The sequence below is a fragment of the Pavona decussata genome, unplaced genomic scaffold (genome assembly GCF_977016875.1).
Source record: "Pavona decussata unplaced genomic scaffold, jaPavDecu1.1 SCAFFOLD_27, whole genome shotgun sequence".
Taxonomy (NCBI): domain Eukaryota; kingdom Metazoa; phylum Cnidaria; class Anthozoa; order Scleractinia; family Agariciidae; genus Pavona; species Pavona decussata.
Genome location: NW_028145450.1, coordinates 876,318 through 893,638, shown reverse-complemented (window position 1 = coordinate 893,638; position 17,321 = coordinate 876,318). Strand labels below are relative to the sequence as shown.

The following is a 17,321-nucleotide window of genomic DNA, read 5'->3' as shown; positions in this document are numbered from 1 at the left end:
GAGAACTTCGTACGAATTTCGTGCCATGTTCGTATTAACCGAACTAGAACCAGTTCCCCACGGAAAACGATCGGATTACATCACTTGTAACGCCTTGAAGAAAGCTAGTCTTCGGTTGAGTTGCGAAATAACGAATATAGATGTAAAATGTTTCGTTACGGGTTGTTAGTGTTGTCCCCTTCCTGCATCAGGACTAAAATACCCACACTTTTGAAGCAAGCATGCCAAGAAGTAAGAGAAGTGTTGTATGTCGATATTTACGAGCCTGATTACGCGTTTGTCCACGTCCGCAGTTTGTACGATCTGCTAGTCCATGTTTACAGTACAAATTCCGCAAAGATCGGTCAGTTGGACGTCCGAGTTCTTCTTCCCACTGCTTTGGCGACGAACAGCAGTGAAGTGCGACATCTTTCTAAGAAGCCTGAAGTCGCTTTTGTGCGAGATATTTTCGGGGAAGAAGAGCAATCGACCGCACAAGTTGGTCTCTTCGAGTTCAAGAAATGGATGACTCGGCGGTTTCAACTTTCCGATATTGACAAGAAGCTGATGTATTTGAAAGCTGAAGACAAGGAAACTGACAATAACGCTTTGAACAGTTTCTCTTTCCCAGCAGGCTCACAGAACAATGGTTTACAAATTTACGAGGAGGTTGTACTTGGTGGTACCTTTGATCACATGCATTCCGGTCATCGCTTGCTACTTGCTGTTTCGTCCTTGCTTTGCGAGCGAAGAATTACAGTCGGTCTCAGCGAGGGGCCTCTTCTGCAGCGAAAGATCTTGAAAGAACTCATCGAGCCATTTCAAAAGAGGAAGAGGAATTTACAAGAGTTTCTGAACGATCTGAAGCCAGGTACTACTTCTTAGTTAATTGTTTACATATAATTAAGATTATAAGCTTAAGGTGGCTTACTACAGTTTTAATGGAGTATAAGGGCACAACTTTTAACTCTTTTAAAAAAGGTTCCAAGCTGTTTTTCCCTTCACTATTTACTGTTTGCTTAAGTCTTTTACGATTCTATGTGAAATTTGAACAATTAAGGACGTTCGCGCTAATTGTTTATGCGCATCTTTAGTGCGCAGGTAACGCACACGCCAAGCAATGTCACGCGCAATTCATGGTTGACGATACACGGAGGAAGACGGAGGTAAACACACATGTCGGCCGACGTGACAGCATTAAAAAGAGGGAAAAGGGGGAAATTCATCTCCGTTGCACAGTTTTGAAACGAAAAATCGACGTGAAACGATTAGACAGGTTAGGTTTACGACAAAAAGTCCAAGAAAAGGCATCGATACCTGCAGGTATTTCGCGCCAAGAGATTAATATATTTACTTGACTCTCGATATAATAAAATAATTGAAATGCAATACTTTATTTAGTCTATTCGTCAATCGAAGTCACCTTAAGCTTTTTTAAGTGTTGACAGTAAACGAGAAAGTCTTACCCTTATACAAGAAAGCAATTTTATTGATCACCAATCTCGTGTACAATCAATCTCCACATACCTATTGAGTATTCTAGGTAAATAAATAAGCTTACTTCTCACATTTTCGCCTCGCTCACGGCTATAGATGCATTTTCCTGGCATTGGCTAAACAGCTGTATAAGTTTTGAAGGTAGAATAACAATAAACAACTTAGACGATCAGAGGTTTGACAGCACACTCGAACGAAAACAAAAAACGATCGAGCAACCATCGTAAGCTGTGAATTATGGGATAGATAATCCTGTTTAGGTTCCAGTGCTTCTCCGACCTGTCACGCAAAAACGTGACTTCCGTAAGTTTCTCACGTCTTCGACAACTTCAACTGGATTTTGCGGTTTTAAAAGGTCGGTGACCCCCAATTTTTTTTAGACGGTTAACCTTCTTTGACAGATATCTGCTTACTGTCATCAAACAAAAGAAAAATCAATGTGGGAAGTTATTATTTTTTTTAATTTATCTACCCACGCGCGATCGAACTCCGCACATTTTGTGCCACTTCTAGAGTGGAAATACAATGATTAAATATTAGTTGTAGCTTTAGGGATAATAAAAGTGGAATTTATTTGTTTAATAGATCCTCTGAAATAAACTTCGGCAATGGAAGTTTGTCTCAAGCGATTCGTTTATAAAAATTTTACATCAACAATCGGTGAGGTCATATCGAGTGACGAGGACCGATTTCTCAAAATAAGCGCAAACTTGCAGATGTCATATCTCCGAAACGAAGTCGGTGACCCCCATTTTTTTTGGCATTGCAGATGTAAGCAATTCATAGACTAACTGCAGCAGAAGTTTGAAAAAAAAATCAATGTTAAAACATTTTCGCGCGAACGTCCTTAAACGTCAACAAATAGCCAAAATGAGCGACCGAGCACCCAATGAGAGACTGGGCACTAGTAGGTTAAGTCGCGTTTTTCTCAAATTCTACCCGTATGACCCCACCTGAAAATTTCAGGAATAAGGAATTGGGTCTGATTTAACATTCATGCAAAGCAAAATAAAAATCTGTAAGACAGTTTTTGTGCAAACTAAGAGAATGTGAAATTAAAAATAGCTCAAAATCTGTCTTACAGATTTTTCAAAAATTTTGGCTCCAAACGTTATTCACCCGAAAAAATCAACCGTGAAAATTTGATCATAAGTTGTACGGTAAGTTTTTGAGCTATCCTCGATCAAAGACAGGTTTTTACAACCTCAGACGAGAATTGAATTGCGCATGCCCTTTATTTAAGCGCGCGCTCATGTAACGCCATGTATCGCGTGCGAGAAAGGTACAGTAAATTAGAGCTCTTTTACCGAATGTTTATCAAAATTTTTCGCCATATTTTTTTGGCCCTAGACTTGATTACATGTTTGAACGGAGTTTTGAAACTATCGCTAGATATACCAAAGAGATTTGAGGCCTTTCAAGTGCTGAAGTGGTTTTTGTTACTTCTTGAGGTTACTTGTGTCATTTTTGTACGCGCAACAAATACTGACGTGTGGCAGGCGATCATAGTGCGTGCTACTAAGTCTCGGAAAAACTGTAGTAAGCCACCTTAACTTATTAATTAAGCTTACAAGCTTAGCTTATTATCGTAAGGCTTGCTTTAGTAGTAAACTTAATTGTTTTTAAATTATAGCTTGATCCACAAATTCCAGGTAAACGTCAGAATGCCGCTTGGCAACGTTTCCAAGTTCACTACTGTGCATGTCGGAGACATACCATGTTTCCTGTTTCAAAATTGTGTGAAATCTGTTACCCATCGTTAATTCTGTACTGTGGACTTTGGACCTCAGTTAGTGCATAAAGGCCAAAGGCATGTTCCCATCAGATTTGTATTACAATCAAGATGGATTAAGGCACTATTCAGGGCCGTCTTAAATATACTTCATGTAAAAAGGGTTGTCGAAGGTTTTCGTACACTCCCAAACTTAATTGTGGTTAGAGTGTGCATATTCGGCTGTACATGAGGAAATACTGAAATCTTTGCACATATTGAAACTGTGGGATAGTGACTTATCCACAGGATATTAAGTTATCCGGCCTTTGAACAACTGGAGCCTGAAGTGGGTTTGAGAGGTGGTGGGTTATAAAGTGACGTGGAGGTGGACTTATACCTTATTAGTTCCATGAAGCGCTGTTAGGGAAGGATATTTGGGGTTTAAGTTGTTGCTGTTAAGTCCTCTGGTTAATTTTGCAGTATAGCTGTACTAATTCATATGTGAAATCTTGCTTTTGGTTTGCCAAAAAAGAGACATTTCTCAAAGTCTGGGAGCTCTATCTAGACACAAAGCATGTCAAATGTCCGTGAAAACATTCTTATTTCGCAAGCTTTGCCTTATTATAGGAAACTAACATGAATTTTTTAAAATTGGTGTTAATTTAGGTCACATCAATTTTTGTGAATGTTAATTTCCATGTCATTTATTTAGTTGCGTGTTAATATCCACGACCTTGATTTCCACTATTAATTTTCACACCAAATTCTCGATACACTCCAGAAACTATTAAAAAATTATTGCAATCACGTTGCAAGAAATAAAAATACATGTATATCAGTGTAAGCGTAAAAATTCTAGTAGGCTATAAAAAAGAACAAGAAAGTGATAGGATTAAAACAAGATATTTTGCTGCATGGCAACATAACGATTAGCCAATAAATAATTTACACGTTCACTTATGCTATTAAAAATTTGTTATGATAGTTCCCAGGATCCATTTGGTGAATCAGGTAAAGATAACTTAAAATAATCAAGACCGGCCTTAAAGACGTTGATACTTGTTGAGTATCACGCGTGTAATGGTAGCTGGTTCCAATATTTATTACACCCATTTTGAAATCACTGGTGATCCTTGCAATCTGATTAGCTCTCAACGGTGCGATTTATTCCCAAATTGCACCAATTTTTTGCTCTAAATTGCATCCTTTCTTTACCCATCAAATTGGAAATAAAGTAACAAAAGTAGAATGTTAAAATTGACAATAAAACTCTGTGATTTCAAAATAGGTGTAATAAAGTGGTAATTGATCTTTGTGTCATGCAATTTTGGTCTGGAATCATACTTGTGATTTCAAATCAAACTCACGCTGCGCCCTCGTTTGATTTTGAAAACACCAGTATGATTCAGACCAAATCGCACTTCAGTCAGTTCAATTACCATTATTTACAACTATTATTAGAAGTCATGGGGCAAAAATGGTCGTAATGGTGAATGTTGATTTCTTTGTAGGTCTTGATCATAACATCATACCTCTGGTGGACCCTGTGGGGCCGGCAGGGACAGAGGCAGAGTATCAGTGCCTGGTTGTCAGCAAGGAGACAGAGAAAGGAGGATTCATTGTGAATGATGTCAGAGAAAAGAAGGGTTTGGATGCATTGGATGTGCATGTCGTCGATGTTGTTGTTGATGGAGGTGGAAAATTTGTCCATGGTAAACACCTTGGTGAAGAAGAAAAGATGAGTTCCACTTTGGAACGACGGAAACTCTTAGGAACACTTCTAAGACCTGTTGTTAGGAAAGAGAAGGTTTCTGCGCATCCGTACATCATCGGCCTTACTGGAGGGATTGCGAGTGGAAAATCTGCAGTCTGTCAGAGACTGAAAGGTTTAGGTGCTGCAGTTATCAGCTGTGATCAGTTAGGACACCAGGCTTATACTCCAGGAAAGAAAGCTTATAAAGAAATAGTTGAGAATTTTGGAAGCGAAATTCTAACTGGGGAACAGACCATAAACAGAAGAGCCCTTGGTGCCATTGTGTTTGCTGACAAAACCAAGCTGACATTACTAAATCAAATAGTTTGGCCAGAAATATTGACACTTGCCAAAGCGGAAATTGCTCGATATAGGGAGGAAGGTGTTAATGTTTGTGTTCTAGATGCTGCCGTGCTTCTGGAGGCTGGCTGGGATAAGGAAGCTGATGAAGTGTGGGTGACATTTGTCCCTGAAAGCGAGGCACTATCACGAATTCTCTCAAGAGATGGTGTCTCTGAAGAACAAGCAGCAAACAGAATCAACTCCCAAATAAGCAATGAAGAAAGACTCGCTAAAGCTAATGTTGCCATTTGCACCTTGTGGGAGCCGGAATTCACACAAGCGCAAGTCGTGAAGGCATGGAAAAGCTTACAAGAAAGAATATGATAAATTATTCACTGCACTTTATATATTCAAATAAATTGCCTCAGACAGAGGCTTTGCATTGTTAATGATACGAATTAATATTATAATTTACAAGGTTACATTATGCTACAAGAAAGTCATTGCACTCTGATTAAATACATTTGGTCTAGCTAGGATTAGCCTACGCATGCACTACACTCTGCATAATTTCTTTCTTATGATCCGAAACATCCTGCCAATAATAATATTATTGTTATGACTGCAAATAACATTCAGTCATAGGACAATGGCTGTGGTCACATCAGGAATATTCTAGCGCTAGGCCTATTGTAAGAATCAGCCTCTCACTTTCCTTCCATAAACATAAAAGCAAATCCATTTTGGTTAATATATACACGAATAGAAAGAGCATATAGATATCTGGAATTCACAATTCAACTGTTTTTCATTGTTTAATGAGCTGAATTTAAACTCGCCCACTAAATCCATACTTTAACTTCATAAAATGTAATGAATGATGAGAAAGCCAAACTTTACAAGCTTCTGTAATTTCTCTAGGCTTCGTTGCCAATTTTACTTGTCCTTGGCAATTAAATAAATAAAATAAATAGGCCATTTCTGAGTTGCCGTAAACCTCATTATGAAAGCGAGGCTAAGTACAGAGGTTTTATTATGAAAATTAGTTTTCATTCATAGGCAAACAAAACTAATTTTCATAAGAAAAGCTTTGCACTTAGCCTCGCTTTCGTAATGAGGTTTACGGCAACTCGGAAATGGCCTATTAACTAGCATGAAAATTGTCAAGCTGAATCTCACAAGGGGTGGTGGTGGGGGAGGGGGGGTCCATGATAGTTTGAATTTAGAAGGAATTGTGTAGGAAGAAGAAGCTGCTGATTAGTCTATTCCATTTACAAATCCATTTAATTCTTTCAAATTTTAACCCTTTAAGCCCTAACACTGATCAGCATCAAATTTCTATTTGTAATATTGTCATGCTTATTCAACCCTTCAGGTCATAAGAATTAAGGATATGATCACCCAAGGTGAATTTTCTTGATACTGTAATGACTTCTCCACATTTCTTTTATAAGAAAAGTATGGGGACAAGATAGGAGAATTTGTTCTTTTATATATTTAGGGATATAAGGGTTAAAACTTCTATAAAATCTTTCCTCTGCAGTTTATTGGCGATGCCACCTCCATACAATACCTTGAGTAGTTCTAAATTTCTGAAGTATTCCAACTGTAACAAAATCTTGCTTTTGTGTGGCACTTGTGTGAAAATTTATGTCCTCACTAATCGAAACACGGTCTTTCTATTTCTGGAAATCACTTTGCTCCAGCTACAAGGAATAATTATTGTTGAAAAAGGCGTTAATTTCCTCTTTGATAAGAAAATTATGATCAGCCTTACACAAATTTGTTAGTTTTCTGAGAGAACTTCAATGGTAAGCGCTCTTATTTTTGGTCACCTTTTCCTGTCTGCTCAAACTATGATTTTGAAATTATCGTAAACTTCAGTGTCAGATTTTCAGAAGTTCCATTGACTTAGATAATATACATTTTGTACTTATTTGTTAATATGCATGTGAGATGCTCTCTGCCAAAGAGTATAACAGTTTGTTTTGGATTATTTTATATTGACGGTAAATAAACCTTGCTTGTTGATGTTGATGTAGTAAATGCATGTCTATCCGCCGTCCCTTCTCACCTTGCTCACTCAATCCATCAATGCAACCGTTGTACAGGGACACAAAGTATTTGCATTGTATAAGTACCTCGTTTGTGTCCTTGCTGCAAGGTTTTTCTAGCCTTTGCTTTTAGTAAGTCAGGAAAGGGGGTTGAGTATAGATAATTTCTGTCACCAATAAAGAGGTTGGTCTCAGGGAAAACCCTTTTATCTTGACCCTATTAAGTAGCCATTGTTTCTTCCTTCGGCCATGGGGAGGGGAGGGGGGAGGGGTCAGTTTCTGCTACCGTAACCGTTAGGGAATAAATCGTCCAAAATGTTCCTTCGCTGTGGTGTTCCGCAGGGAACGATTCTTGGGCCCCTTTTATTTCTATTATCTATCAATGATTTGCCTAATTGCCTCCAGCATTCCCAACCAAGAATGTACGCCAATGACACTATCAACTGATGTTGATGAAATAAATAGTTGTATTAATCTTGATTTAGAGAGAATTCGTGTGTGGCTTGCAGCCAACAAACTAACTTTAAATATGACAAAAACAGAATTCCTTCTGATTGGTTCCAAGCAAAGGCTTTTAAATTTTAAAGCGAATCCTACTACCAATATCAACCAGTTTCCGATAAAACGAGTCTCGACTGTTAAATCCTTAGGTGTACACATTGATAAAAATCTTACTTGGGAGTGTCATATCAATGACCTTTCTAAAAAGATTGCTTCTGGTATTAGCACCATTAAACGTATTAGGTATTTGGTCCCATATAAGACTTTACTTTTCATTTACAATTCATTAGTCCAACCTCATCTCGATTACAGTTCGGTCTGGGTATCCTGTTCTAAGACTCTTTCTCAAAAGTTGCAAAAATTACAAAATTGCGCAGCACGCGTCATAACATTTTCAAATTACTGGGATCGTAGAACTGATGAATTGTTGCGGATGGTAAACTGGGTTAAACTGGACCGTCAACGCATTGTTAATAAATCAAAAATGATGTCCAAGATTGTACTGGTGCCTCCTTATACAGAAGTATTTTCGCACAGTTTCTGACTATGCGGAAAAAGCAGATTTTAGCAAGGGCTATTGGAATCCAAAAAGAAAATTGGCGAGAGTCGGGCATTTTTTTATATAATTAAGCAACAATTATTTTAAAAAGTAGTAAAATACAAAGCAATGTATGGCGTTTTTTTATCCAAATTAAAGCTTTCTTAACTCTGAAAAATGCATGGTTACCCCCAATTTTCGTTTTAAACACCAAGAGCACTTGCTAAGTTCTGCTTTCTCCGCATAGTTTTAAACCGCGAAAAAATTTTTCCAGTATTAGTAGGCATCACCCATAGGAAATCCGAGTATCTCGAGATGCGCAGATCGTGTGCGCAGTAACAAAAGTATGCACCGTACTATAATAATAATAATGATAATTATAATAATAATAATAATAATAATAATAATAATAATAATAATGATAATAATAATAATAATAATTATAATAACTTTATTTATCCTGATAAAAGACCGGTCAGTCAAACAACAAAGGTTGATAGACTGGTATTAATCGGTGACCAGCGCATAAGAAATATATAAAAATATTCACATGAAAGACAGCGGTAAAAAATAGTTAGAGAAATATAACAAAAATGAACTAAGCATTGCTTTTGCAAATATGATTGGCCCTATCCATGTTCATGAAGTAAGTAAATGTTCTGATCTTAAACTCACGCACAGTATCACGAATACTGACTTAGCCGGAACTCAGACTACACAGCATCGTTCGTTTTGTAATAAATTTCTTCTTAGGTTTTCTGGGAACATGTTTTATTCTCAGATGACGTTCCCTACTGTGCTGTTTGCTTTCAGAGCCCTCTCCAACCTTTATCTTTTTCTGGAACTTTGCTTTCACCAAATGACTCCACCGAATCAAAATTTAGATTGAGCAGCAACGAAACGGAGTTTCTATTCTAAGTTGCCAAAAATACGACAAAAATCCCAAAAAGATACCGGGATAAACTACACATCAAAATATTGTAAGGAAGAAAGAAAGAAAGGAAGCAAGCAAGGAAGGAGAAAATAAAAAATAAATAAATGAAAGAGCATTTGTGCGTCAATTTACAGTAACAAAAACTAAATACGGATCAGTTGATTTCACTTTTATATTTTATATTATTATTTGTGCCATGTTTTTAGTTACTCCTTCAACAATACATACATACGTTTATTGAAGCTCCCTTTACAGGGCGTTACAGCCACAATATATTAAAATTACAAGATAAGAATAAAATGAAATAACTAATGATATTAACTACTAATGGAAATAAAGATAAATCAATTTTATGTTAACAGCATATTTTCAAGTCTCTTCTTAAAAGTAGCAGAGTTCACAACTTCTTTGAGGTCTTTGGGAAGTCTGTTCCAGCAGGTAGCCCCTCTATAGGCAAAGGATCGCTGCCCAGTTTTTAATCTGCATCTCGGCAGATTTAAATATTTGTTATATTGCGTATTTCTGTCATGAAGTTCTGATCTACGTGTACATTTGTTAATAAGATAGCCAAGGGCTCTTCCATACATGCGCTTATAGATCATAATAGAATCATAAAGAATGTAAGCCAAAAACGAAGTTACTTTGTGTAACATTTTTTCATGCATACGATTATTACTTATATTTTTTCTTGTTCTGCATTTCGGCGTACTTTTTTTACTTTTCCTTCATGATGTGAAATAGCACTGTTGTCCCGTAACTAACATTAAGTTTACGAGTTAAGAAATTATTTCGCTGTTCAACAAATGTTCATTTAGTTGCTCCTTAAGACATGTTGCATAATAACATTAAGTTCACGAGTTAAGAAATTATTTCGCTGTTCAACAAATGTTCATTTAGTTCCTGCTTAAGACATGTTGCATAATAACTTATACAGTACATATTAGTTCGAAGTGAAAGAAAAAATAAAGAAAGCATCTTTATTCCACCTTAACTGTCGGTGATGCGGAATATTTTTTTCACTGTGCTTTTCATAATTTGACGAATTTCTCGATATCGCCAGCAGTAAACTACAGGATTTAACGAGGAATTAAGAAGAACGAAAAAAAATGTCAAGTAATAAGCCAACGAAAAAGTAATTTGAGTCTTGTCTGTTGTTAACAATATTGTAGAGCAAACATTCGGAAAATAGCACGCGACAAAAATTACATAGAAATACACAGTATTAAAAGCGGACTTTTTCTCCCGGAATAGTTCCATTGCTTGCGCATTTTGTTGCTGAAGTTGACTGTGGATTTGATTCTGATGATGTCTTACAGCTCTGTAAATGCGAACGTACGCTACTGTTGTCAAGAGAATTCCAAGAAATCCAACAATCACAACCACCATCAGGGCATTGCGTGTATTAAGCGAAACGTGCAGAGAAGCAACCCCACTACTTGTGAGCCAAACTGATACTAAGGCTATTATGACGCGCTTTGAAGTGACAAGTTCCCGGTATCGTAGGTGAAGAGTAATAGCTAGGAGTCTATCGACAGCAATGGCGGTTACATTCAAAAATGATGCGCAAACGAGAAGAAATAAAGAGAAATAACAAACAGTTAAAATTGTCGGACAGCGTAAGTCAAAGTTATGACCTCCATCCGCTGCCATCCTAAGCACCACTGCGAGCATCAACTGGGCGAACAATCCCACGGCAAGATCAGAGACAGCAAGACTCAGGAAGAACTTCTTTATATTAGTGGGCATCGATGAGGCTTTCCACAGGGCGCGAATAACAAGAATATTTCCAAACGCTGCCACGGGAGAAAAAATAAAGTTTAACACAGACAACGAGGACACAGCAGTCCCATGAAACTGCACAAGTTGCTCAAGTCCCTTCAAATTGTAATCGCAGAACTGTTCGGCCATGGTGAGCTTAATGATTCAGATCCACCGATGTGTTTCACAATAAGTGTGGTGCCCCTATTTGTTTGTAGCTCTAATGTGAGTCATAACCGACACCTGTAAGCAAACTGCATGAATTAAATAAGGAATTAATACAACTGCATACTGCGTTTCAGTGTGTAACATGACCTTAAATAAGTTCGCTTTATTGCTTTAAACACGTACCTTTGACATGTTTATGCAAATTTGGTAAATTTTCGGACAGAGTAAACATTTGTCTACGGTTCGTTTCTAGTTCCTCCAAATACATGCCGTCTATTCGTAACTCTCTTCAAAACGTAGACACTGATTATGAGCGGAACATTAATAGGCAAACTGACGATGTGTTCCATCGAAACATGTCTTTTGTACGACCTAAAAACTGTCGTTGTCGTTTTTTTAAAATAGAGAATATCATTTTTTTTGCGATAGATGAAAGTAAAGGTACGATTATGTAAGGTTTAAATCATTAAAGACCCTTTTTTAGCGTTTTTTCATAAAAAGTCTCTTTCATAATTGGCTCCTGTATCAGGTCATTATACCGCTCGCGTCAGTTCGGTTACATCAGGGACTCTGTTTATCGTCGAGCATCTGCTCCTTTTGTCACTCATGTGGTTTAGCTTGTAATAAGTGGAATCACTCACGTTGGGCTTGTGACTCCCTATAGTAGAAATTTTTCTAGACCTCAGGCGTGTATCCGAGAACTTGAAATCCATCATTTGTTCGTAAATAAAGAGCAAGTCTCCCTTATTTCGAGATGGGAGGAGCTTAAAAAATGAACATCAATGAAAGTCTACGTGAAGAATCAATACTAAATAAATGTTGTTTTCAATAGGTCTTAGTTTTTTTACTCCGTCATTTATACAAGTTAGCATCCTTCGAAGAGAAATCTTTAATTTGGTGGCAACAGAACTGATATGACGGTTATTAACTTTGAAAAATATTCTGAAGCTGCTAATCCACATATGCAAATCAGGCGGCATATATTCGGCGCATGTGCGGCACGGACACAGATATTATACAGAGAAACAGTATTATTTTCATGACAATTCAATTGCGGCCCTATTGAATTGCAATGCATAGTGGGGCGTCCAGGGTATGGCCGGTAAAAAGACAAAGAGGCTTTGTATTAATCTTGTACCCAGATCTCAGTCGGTTCGGGAATGTCTGACCGTGGGAGATCTGGGTACGAGATTAGCTTTGTATGGCATTCTGTGAATTTCTTGTGGGAGAAAGTCTAAAAACATGGAATTGTCTTGGTGGAACAGTGGAAACAACTCTGCGTTGTCCTGGCTAGAAGCGAGTAAAAAGAAAGCAAAACAAGTGATGAAGTTTTGGTTTTAAGTAAAAAAAAAATGAGACTTTCATATCGCGATAAAACTGACTGCACAATACACGGTTTTAGCCCCCTTTTTTAGCCCATTGTATTCTGGTTACGGGTTCCCTGCTAAAAGTGGAGTACAAACTTTCATCGTTTAAACTACCTGTTCCTTTCTTAGATGTAACGAGGTTGATTCTATTAAAAACAAACAGTTTTGTTGCAGCGCTTTAGAGTTGCGTGAGCCTTAAGGTGGCTTACTATAGTTTTTGCACTGTGCGAGTCTTTGATATGCGCGCACGCTACCCATAGCACGCGAAAGCATCACGCGCGAGGAAAATCACGCGAGCTTGCTGAGGAAACCCGCGAGCACAAAAACAAAATGGCGGCTCTGGGAAAAATTTCCTGTTATTCCAGGTGGGTTTCAGAAGTGTGCTTACAGTAGCTAGATCGTGTTTGGGCTTGATAACTGAAAAACGTGTTGTCTAATGGTTGCCGGCCCTTAACAGCCTTAAAGCCTTTGAAGAGTTGTGATTTTGCGCCAAATGTTTGAACACGAACAGCATGCATTCACCAGTAGAGCGCGCGTGCGCGCGCTGGAACCCGGGTTTTCCCAGAACAAGCATGCGCAATGGTCCTCTCACCGTAGGTCGCAAAAACTATTTTTTCTCGCTTTGTTTCTCCAAATCTAGCCGTACAACCTATGTTCAAATTTTTGCTGTTGAAAGAAAACAATAAAACGGAAACGTAAACATTTTTTAGAGAAAATCTGTCAGAAATTTTTAAAGGGATTTTCAAATAAGGCAAAATTTCCCAATTTTGTCATTTGCCAAATTTCTCCTTGACAAAATTTTGTGTTCTTCCCTGTAAATACTTATTTTTGCCCACTTTCCAAATCCTAAAATTTTGAAGTGGGGTCGTGCGGCTAGATTTAGAGCCAGACAACTCTGAAAGGTGTAGTTTCCAGGCCCCCAATAAGACTCATTCTTTTGTATTTAACACTTTTTGAGCATTCTAAATTTAATTTCTGACTCAAAATAATCTATTTTGTATTTACTGTACTAGAAAAAATGTGCAAGAAAATTCCTGTTGGCGTTTTTCTTAAGTTTGATTTAAGGCGTTCTTTCACTCCAGAAAACTGTAGTGAGCCACCTTAAATAAATAAAATAAATAGGACATTTCCAAGTTGCCGTAAACCTCATTATAAAAGCGAGTGTAAAAGCAAAGTTTTTATTACGAAAATTAGTTTTCATTCATATGCAAACAAAACTAATTTTCATAAGAAAAGCTTTGCACTTAGCCTCGCTTTCATCATGAGGTTTACAGCAACTCGGAAATGGCCTATTAACTAGCATGAAAATTGTCAAGCTAAATCTCACAAGGGGTGGTGGTGGGGGAGGGGGGGTCCATGATAGTTTGCATTTAGAAGGAATTGTGTGGGAAGAAGAAGCTCTGCTGATTAGTCTATTCCATTTACAAATCCATGTAACTTTTTTCAAATGTTAACCCTTTAGGCCCTAACACTGATCAGCATCAAATTTCTCTTTGTAATATCGATACTTATTCAACGTTTGAGGTCATGAGAATTGGGGATATGATCACCCATGGTGAATTTTCTTGATATTGTTATAACTTCTCCACATTTCTAGAAAAGTATGGGGACAAGATAGGAGAATTTGTTCTTTTATATTAGGGAGTAAAGGGTTAAAACTTAATCTATAAAATCTCTCCTCTGCAGTTTATTGGCTATGCCACCTCAATACAATACCTTGAGTAGTTCTAAATTTCTGAAGTATTCCAACTGTCACAAAATCTTGCTTTTGTGTGGCACTTGTGTGAAAATTAATTTTATGTTCTTATTAATCAAAACATGGTCTTTCTATTTCTGGAAATCACTTTGCTCCAGCTACAAGGAATAATTATTGCTGAAAAAGGTGTTAATTTCCTCTTTGATAAGAAAATTATGATCAGCCTTACACAAATTTGTTTGTTAGTTTTCTAAGAAAACTTCAATGGTAAATGCTCTTATTTTTGGTCACCTTTTCCTGTCTGCTCAAACTATGATTTTAAAATTATCGTAAACTTCAGTGTCAGATTTTCAAAAGGTCCATTGACTTAGATAATATACATTTTGTACTTATTTGTTAATATGCATGTGAGATGCTCTTTGCCAAAGAGTATAACAGTTTTGTTTTGGATAATTTTATATTGACGGTAAATAAACCTTGCTTGTTGATGTTGATGTAGTAAATACATGTCTATCCACCATCCCTTCTTACCTTGCTCACTCACTCCACCAATGCAACCGTTGTACAGAGGCACAAAATATTTGCATTGTATAAGTACCTCATTTGTGCCTTTGCAGCCAGGTTTTTCTTGCCTTTGTTTTTAGTAACTCAGGAAAGGGGGTTGAGTATAGATTCTGTCACCAATAAAGATGTTGCTCTTAGGGAAAACCCTTTTATCTTGACCCTATTAAGTAGCCATTGTTTTCTTCCTTCAGCAATGGGGAGGGGGGGGGGGGGGGGGTCAGTTTCTGCTACTGTAACCGTTAGGGAATAAATCGTCCAAAATGTTCCTTCGCTGTGTTGTTCCACAGGGAATGATTCTTGGGCCCCTTCTATTTCTATTATATATAAATGATTTGCCTAACTGCCTCCAGCATTCCCAACCAAGGATGTACGCCGATGACACTAGTATTACTTTTGCTGGTAGTGATGTTGACGAAATAACTAGTTTTACTAATCTTGATTTGGAGAGAATTCATGTCTGGCTTGCAGCCAACAAACTAACTTTAAATATGACAAAGCCGGACAGAATTCCTTCTGATTGGTTCCAAGCAAAGGCTTTTACATTTTACAGCGAATCCTACTGCTAATATCAACCAGTTTCCGATAAAACGAGTCTCGACTGTTATTTCCTCAGTTAGGTGTACACATTGATGAAAATCTTACTTGGGAGTTTCATATCAATGAACTTTCTAAAAAGATTGCTTCTCGTATTAGCGCCATTAAACGTATTAGGTATTTGGTTCCATATGAGACTTTACTTTCCATTAACAATTCATTAGTCCAACCTCATCTCGATTACTGCAGTTCGGTGTGGGGATCCTGTGCGAAGAGTCTTTCTCAAAAGTTACAAAAATTACAAAATGTGAGCTACACGCGTGAAAACGTTTTCAAATTACGATCGTAGTGCTAATGAATTGTTGCGGATGGTAAACTGGGTTAAACTGGACCGTCAACGCCTTGTAAATAAATCAATAATGATGTACAAGATTGAACTGGTGCCTCCTTTTACAAAAGTATTTTTGCACAGTTTATGACTATGCGGGATAGGGAGTTTTTAGCAAGGACTATAGGGATCCAAAAAGAAAATTGGCGAGAGTCGGGCATTCTTTTTTTAGATAATTTAACAACAATTATTCTAAAAAGTAGTAAAATACAAAGTAATGTATGGCGTTTTTTATCCAAATTGAAGCTTTCTTAACTCTGAAAAATGCATGGTTACGCCCAATTTTCGTTTTAAACACCAAGAGCACTTGCTAAGTTCTGCTTTCTCCGTAATAATATAGTTTTAAACCGCGCAAAAATATCCCAGTATTAGAGGCACCACCCATAGGAAATCCGAGTATCTCAAGATGCGCAGAACGTTTGCGCAGACTTAACAAAAGTAGGCACCGTATCTCTCGCACAGTATCATGAATACTGACTTATCAGGAACTCAGACTACACAGCATCGATCGTTTTGTAATAAATTTCTACTTAGGTTTTCTGGGCACATGTTTTATTCTCACATGACGTTCCATACTGTGCCGCTTGCTTTCAGAGCCCTCTCCAACCTTTTCCTTTTTCTGGAACTTTGCTTTCTCCGAATGAATCCACCAAATCAAAATTGAGATTGAGCAGCAACGAAACAGAGTTTCTATTCTAAGTCGTTAAAAATACGACAAAAATCCCCAAAAGATACCGGGATAAACTACACATCAAAATATTTTAAGCAAGAAAGAAAGAAAGGAAGGAAGCAAGGAAAGAGAAAATAAAAAATAAATAAATAAAAGGGCATTTGTACGTCATTTTACAGCAACAAAAACTAAATACAGATCAGTTGATTTCACCTTTATATTTTATATTATTATTTGTGCCACGTTTTTAGTTACTCCTTCAACAATACATACATACGTTTATTGAAGCTCCCTTTACAGGGCGTTACAGCCACAATATATTAAAATTACAAGATAAGAATAAAATGAAATAACTAATGATATTAACTACTAAGGGAAATAAAGATAAATCAATTTTATGTTAACAGCATATTTACAAGTCTCTTCTTAAAAGTACCAGAGTTCACAACTTCTTTGAGGTCTTTGGGAAGTCTGTTCCAGCAGGTAGCCCCTCTATAGGCAAAGGATCGCTGCCCAGTTTTTAATCTGCATCTCGGCAGATTTAAATATTTGTTATATTGCGTATTTCTCAGGGGTACCCAACGAACCGCTCATCAGAAATAACCGCTCTACACCCCTTTCATCCCTGGCTGGCATCATGTCACTAAAGCACGACGCTGACAGAACTTTCAGTGGCAACTGATGAGATTCATAGAGAATCGAAACTGCAGTCTTGCCTGAGAAACAACACTAAACACTTGTCAGAAGAAATCGCTGAAGCATCCTAGAGACTCCCATGACAGTTACTGACTGTCTTAGGTTTGAATATCTGCCGGATGCGAGCTAACGCACAAAACAATGGAGATACATGTCAGCTCCAAGAACATAATACTCGTCTTTCAGTCACGAACTGAGCAACAGAGCTGAAAACAACTGCATGATGCC

General features: G+C 37.5%; 2 protein-coding genes across 3 annotated transcripts; one reads left to right on the top strand and one right to left on the bottom strand.

Annotated features, from left to right (window-relative positions):
• Positions 1 to 10: 10 nt before the first annotated feature.
• LOC146485214 (bifunctional coenzyme A synthase-like) lies at positions 11 to 14,729 on the top strand. 2 transcript variants are annotated; one of them, XR_014863426.1, is made up of 3 exons: positions 11 to 850; positions 4,702 to 6,683; positions 14,148 to 14,729. XR_014863426.1 is itself a non-coding variant. In XM_085103590.1 (2 exons), the coding sequence occupies exons 1-2, from the start codon at positions 148 to 150 to the stop codon at positions 5,607 to 5,609; spliced, it is 1,611 nt and encodes a 536-aa protein (XP_084959716.1). In that variant the 5' UTR covers positions 11 to 147; the 3' UTR covers positions 5,610 to 7,256. The 2 variants fall into 2 exon arrangements, 1 of the variants encoding a protein (XP_084959716.1); XM_085103590.1 differs by lacking the exon at positions 14,148 to 14,729 and having other exon boundaries at positions 4,702 to 7,256.
• LOC146485215 (melanocyte-stimulating hormone receptor-like) lies at positions 10,128 to 11,160 on the bottom strand. Its single transcript, XM_085103613.1, has one exon. It carries the CDS (start codon positions 11,158 to 11,160, stop codon positions 10,240 to 10,242), a length of 921 nt encoding a protein of 306 aa, XP_084959739.1. The 3' UTR covers positions 10,128 to 10,239.
• Positions 14,730 to 17,321: the final 2,592 nt, after the last annotated feature.